Source organism: Oratosquilla oratoria, chromosome 19 (assembly GCF_046742065.1).
Source record: "Oratosquilla oratoria isolate Oo_2021 chromosome 19, ASM4674206v1, whole genome shotgun sequence".
Taxonomy (NCBI): domain Eukaryota; kingdom Metazoa; phylum Arthropoda; class Malacostraca; order Stomatopoda; family Squillidae; genus Oratosquilla; species Oratosquilla oratoria.
In genome coordinates, this window is record NC_134795.1 from 50,811,690 (window position 1) to 50,816,689 (window position 5,000).

At 44.3% G+C, this 5,000-nt stretch overlaps 1 protein-coding gene across 3 annotated transcripts in view; it reads left to right on the forward strand.

Annotated features, from left to right (window-relative positions):
- Positions 1-5,000, forward strand: part of LOC143035876 (uncharacterized) — a 356,485-nt gene that overhangs the window by 315,996 nt on the left and 35,489 nt on the right. For all 3 annotated transcript variants that reach the window (XM_076202989.1, XM_076202987.1, XM_076202988.1), the window contains one exon: positions 4,857-5,000. This exon is cut by the window's right edge and continues 1,247 nt beyond it. In XM_076202989.1, the coding sequence (XP_076059104.1) occupies positions 4,868-5,000 (133 nt within the window). In that variant the 5' untranslated portion in view covers positions 4,857-4,867. The remainder of the gene's footprint in view (positions 1-4,856) is intronic.

Genomic DNA, 5,000 nt, shown 5'->3' on the forward strand with positions numbered 1-5,000 from the left:
ATCTCAACACTGAATATGACAGCCAAGCATCCAACTACCGCCATATTTTGGCTCGGCCGACCGACACTAGGGAACTTAGTGGGCCACTAGAGGGCCAAGGGCCACATTTTGTGGACCACGGTTATAAGGAAGGCATCCGCGGGAGAGACTCGAACCTAGCGACGCAACTCAGCAGGGGATTGTTTTAATGAAGGCGCGAATGAGACGTTGGGTAAGAGTGACGTCACGATTGTTATCGTGTTACTCAGATGTCTTGGTGTGATGTCACGAAGCAGCTGTCCTTAACCCCACCCACCCCACCCCCGTGCTTCTGTAAGCGCTGCAAGAAGCTGTTTATTATGCAGCTGTAGCTATTTCGGGCTGCCTCGCTTTCGAATGGTTCGCGAGTGAGCTATATTGTCGACATTTTCCTCGGCGATGTTTGATTACGTCACCGTACGATTGGTATCACCCAATTATCCTTGTTACCATGTCCACTCCCACTACTACCACTGCCATTAAGAGCGATGATATCATTTAGGATAGAAGCAGTGGTGAACTGCCGGCAGATAACTTTGTCATCATCGCCGTCATCGATTATCACCGTACGAGGACAACAATCATCATCGTTAACATCACGATAAACGCCCATCTTTGTGTTCCATCTATACGGATCTGTTGGATGTAACTTTGTGTCTTTTCTGTACTTGCTGCTGATCTAAAACCACACACACACACACGCACACACACACACACACACACACACATACACACACACACACATACACACACACACACACACACACACACACACACATATATATATATATATATGTGTGTGTGTGTGTGTGTGTGTGTGTGTGTGTGTGTGTGTGTGTGTATACACTCACACATATACTCATACGTGCACACACACATACACAAACGTACACACGAATTCTGTTTAGAGTGGGATTAAACTTACACGTGTGTGTGTGTGTGTGTGTGTGTGTGTGTGTGTGTGTGTGTGTGTGTGTGTGTGTGTGTGTGTGTGTGTGTGTGTGTGTGTGTGTGTGTGTGTGTGTGTGTGTGTGTGCGCGCGTGCGTGTTCGTGTGTGTGTGTGCGCGTTTTCGTCTGTGTGTGTGCACGTGTTCGTCTTTGTGTGTGTGCGCGTGTTCGTCTTTGTGTGTGTGTGTGCGCGTGATTGTCTGTGTGTGCGCGTGTTCGTCTTTGTGTGTGTGCGTTTTCGTCTGTGTGTGTGTATGTGTGTGTGTGTGTGTCGCAACTTGCATTCAGGTCACGATCAAAACCAAAACACGGCCGTGACTCGTCTCTGCAGAAAAGCTGTTTCAAGACCACAGAGAGCATTTCCTGATTCAGGAGCATGTAAGAAAGCAAGCTGCAGGACCTATTGAGTCGTGTATTATTCTGCGCCCCGCCTCGGTATGGGCCAAAAGGTCTGTTGTTAGCGTTTGTTCCGCTGTCGTTCCTTGCTTAGAGTTCTCTCCACAGTATACCACAAAAATGTATATCCCTTCATGGTATGTGACCAAAGAAAGGCCTTTGCAACCTAACTACATAAAGCAGCGGCCCTTGACCCTGCTTCACGCCAAAACTGCTTCTTTCAGGTAACTGAAAGGTTACTGAAGCTTCCTCGTTTGGACAAGAGCACTGTGCACTTCAGATTCGTTTGGCGATAAACTTGAAAAAACTAACTTTAAAAAAAAAAAGACCGAGATGTTAACATTATAATTTTAGCATTTCTTTCTCTTACTTCGCATCCTTCACTTTTTTTTTTCGCTGTTGTCATCACATACCCTCTCCCTTTTCGTCTCTTCTGTCTCTTCTCCACAAACTCTATTTTCCATCATCCACTTGGACAATTAGTCCAGGAGCATTAGCTCAAATATGGCTTCAACCCGGAACAAATTAGTAACAAGCTGAAATTTTCAGAAAGTGCTTAAAAGACCTTCCCTGATAACATATTAAAAGTCCCCAAGAATCCCCCTCGAGGGTTTTGAGAAATTCAAGATGGCGTCCAAAATGGCCATCGATATCATATTTTGTTATATCTCAGGTCTCAGTCAAGATAGAAACATAAATAAAGTATGAACATTTAGGTTTTCAGACCCAAGGAATTCATTTACGTCAGTGTATGTGTGATGAATATACTTTTATTTAGCTTAACTTCTTTCAAATTATCATCGATCGATAACCAAACTGATACTAAGTTAACTGTATTGCCATGTGTGTGTGTGTGTATGTGATTCATCACTGTGGTCTTGGATCACGTGTTGGACTCGTGATCGACAACTAATATCCTCTTGAATGAGAGCTGAAATCTTATATGTGGGCTGAACTATGAGTAATGCTGTGGCCTTGCTCACGTGCTCACACACATTAAACGCCTTGCCCAACAGAGCCGGGTACAAGGTTATATTATTATGATCCTTTTCAGCCCTAGGCAAGGATTGAACTCAAACCGCCGTGTTAGAAGGCGACCTCGGTACAAATTGTAGTATAAAGAAAAGGAACAACACTCGTAGGGTCCCGTCCCCTACTCTCCAATTTATAACCTCAAAGTCATTTACAGTTCCAACTATATCTATATATAATCTATATCCTTGATGTCCAATTATCATGTTTAGATTTGCATTCATGAATTGTTCCAGCTTAAGCTAAATCACCTAAGCTATTCCATGTATCTATGTGTGTGTGTGTGTGTGTGTGTGTGTGTGTGTGTGTGTGTGTGTGTGTGTGTGTGTGTGTGTGTGTGTGTGAATGTAAACATCCATATATTTATATCCATATCAAACATGAAATATTACATCAGATTTAATCCATCATGTAGGCGTTTGGATGTAAGGTACACTGCTCGTCCTATTGACAATGCATGGGTTTGTCATCTCTTGTTATATTCATAACACTCTACAGCTATATCCTCCTTTTCCCACACTACCGCGTCCTACTTCGAAACCCGCCAGGGGACGCTGAGTAGTTGCGGCCGAAGCCGTCACCTTTGCCCTATGAGGACTGCTGGAAGGCAACAATCACTGCTGGGAATGGGAGAGAAGTGCGGGATTCGAACCCAGAACTAAACGAATGTGAGATCACCACTCGTTTAATTACGTCACCAGAAGACTACTTTGTCTTTACATGATTTATGTTTCTTGCCTTGTCGTGGGGGGATAAGGATGACACAACCATGTTCCCCTGTGTGTGTCATAAGTGATGAAATGGAGCAGAGCAAGAGGACCCTTAACCAGAGCTTCTATCCTTGGAGTAATATCGCTCCGATGAGGAGGCTGCAGGGGACCCTAAGGCCTACACTAGGCAGTCCCATGTCCCTTACCAATTGTTATCTATATCCATAAAATAATCTAATCTTCTCTTTAAACTACCAATTGCTTTAGCGCTCGTTAAATGGTTGCCAAGTTTGTACCATTCAAGGAACGAAACAGAAAAAGAGGGTGACAGGACTTAAGGGATCACCAGTCTACGAGTAAACACTTATCTCCATTCATATAACAGTGCTGCGTACCTCTGGTCCGTAGAGGTGGTACCTAAAGTCCTCCACATGTGGAGTCAATATATCCACACGGGGGAGAGGGTGGGGTGATAGCCGAGAGATTGTTATGTCGTCGACGATAACTAGCGTTTCTGTCCTTTGGAGACATTTTTTTACCGAAAAAGGTCGAATCGCAGTGATGTCACACACACGCCCTTGGGGATGGGGGTGGGGGGTAGTAGGGGGGTGGAGAAGGAGGAGGAAGCGGAGGAGTAACAAGAGTATGAAGAAAAGAACAAAAAGGAGGAGGAGGAGGAGAAAGAGAAGAACGGGAAGAGGGAGTAGAAGAGAAGGAGGAGTACGAAGAGGAAGAAAAGAACAAAAAGGAGGAGGAGGAGAAAGAGAAGAACGGGAAGAGGGAGGTGGAAGAGGAGGAGGGGTACGAAGAGGAAGAAAAGAACAAAAGACTTAGGGAGTGATCGTAACAGAACGGAAGTAACTGAAGAAGTTAAAAGTGATCACCATTTTTTAAACGAGTTGAGATTTGTCTGCTGCAGTCTCAAAAGAATGTTGAGTAGTCGACTCTGGTCACCCTAAGGATGCCACTAAAGCCCCTAGAATTGTGACTACATGAAACAAAAAGTGAATACCCCAATATGGAGCAGCAGCAATAGAAAAATCGTGGAGAAATATATCAGTTGATAGGTCTAGGGCCTGGTCCAGGTACCGTGTGCCAGCCCCTCGGGCCTGCGTCTCAGGGTAGAGGTTAGCATGCATACTGACACAGAAGACTGGCTGTAGGGAGACGCCCCTCTCCGACATCCATAGGTGCTTCCTTTGGTAAAACCAGACCATTAATGTTATCAGAGGGCTTTGATGGTCCTAGATATCACACCATTAAAGTCAATTCGTGTCTGTTTGTTATCATCAATAACTTCTTAACGTCTCTGTTATTGATCCCAACATAGAAGAAAGGGGGAAGCGGTTTCTTTCAGCTGAACAAAATCGCTTGGCGGCAGGAAGAAAACGTAAATTGAGCAAAAAGGCAACAATGAGTGTAAACTATCTTTCGCATGTTAAACATCTTGATTATTGCTCACCAGAAAAAACGATTAGATAATAATTGAAACTGAATGAGAACGAGCATAATTTCAATTTATGAAATTCAGATGACTTGTTTCAACGGTTCATATGTTCGGTTACTATATAATATTTTATAATCAATTATATAAACGTGATGTCCTGTATTTCGTCCATTCATATCTAATGCATTGTCCTAGATGAGGAACAGTTGTAGACGGGTAGGAAAACGTTTAAATTTTTAAATTGAATTTGAATTTCGAAACTGTTGAACGGTTTCCTAACGGTTTTCTTTCTCTTGTGTTCCAGGTTACGGGGAGATGTTACTAACATCGCCACCTTATAACAGGGCCGTGTGTGAGGGCGGGGGTCGAATGCCACCCTACCGGCACCACGCCCTAGGGGGGTCGGACCACACCACGCCCACCCGCCCGTTACCCCTACCGCCCCCGC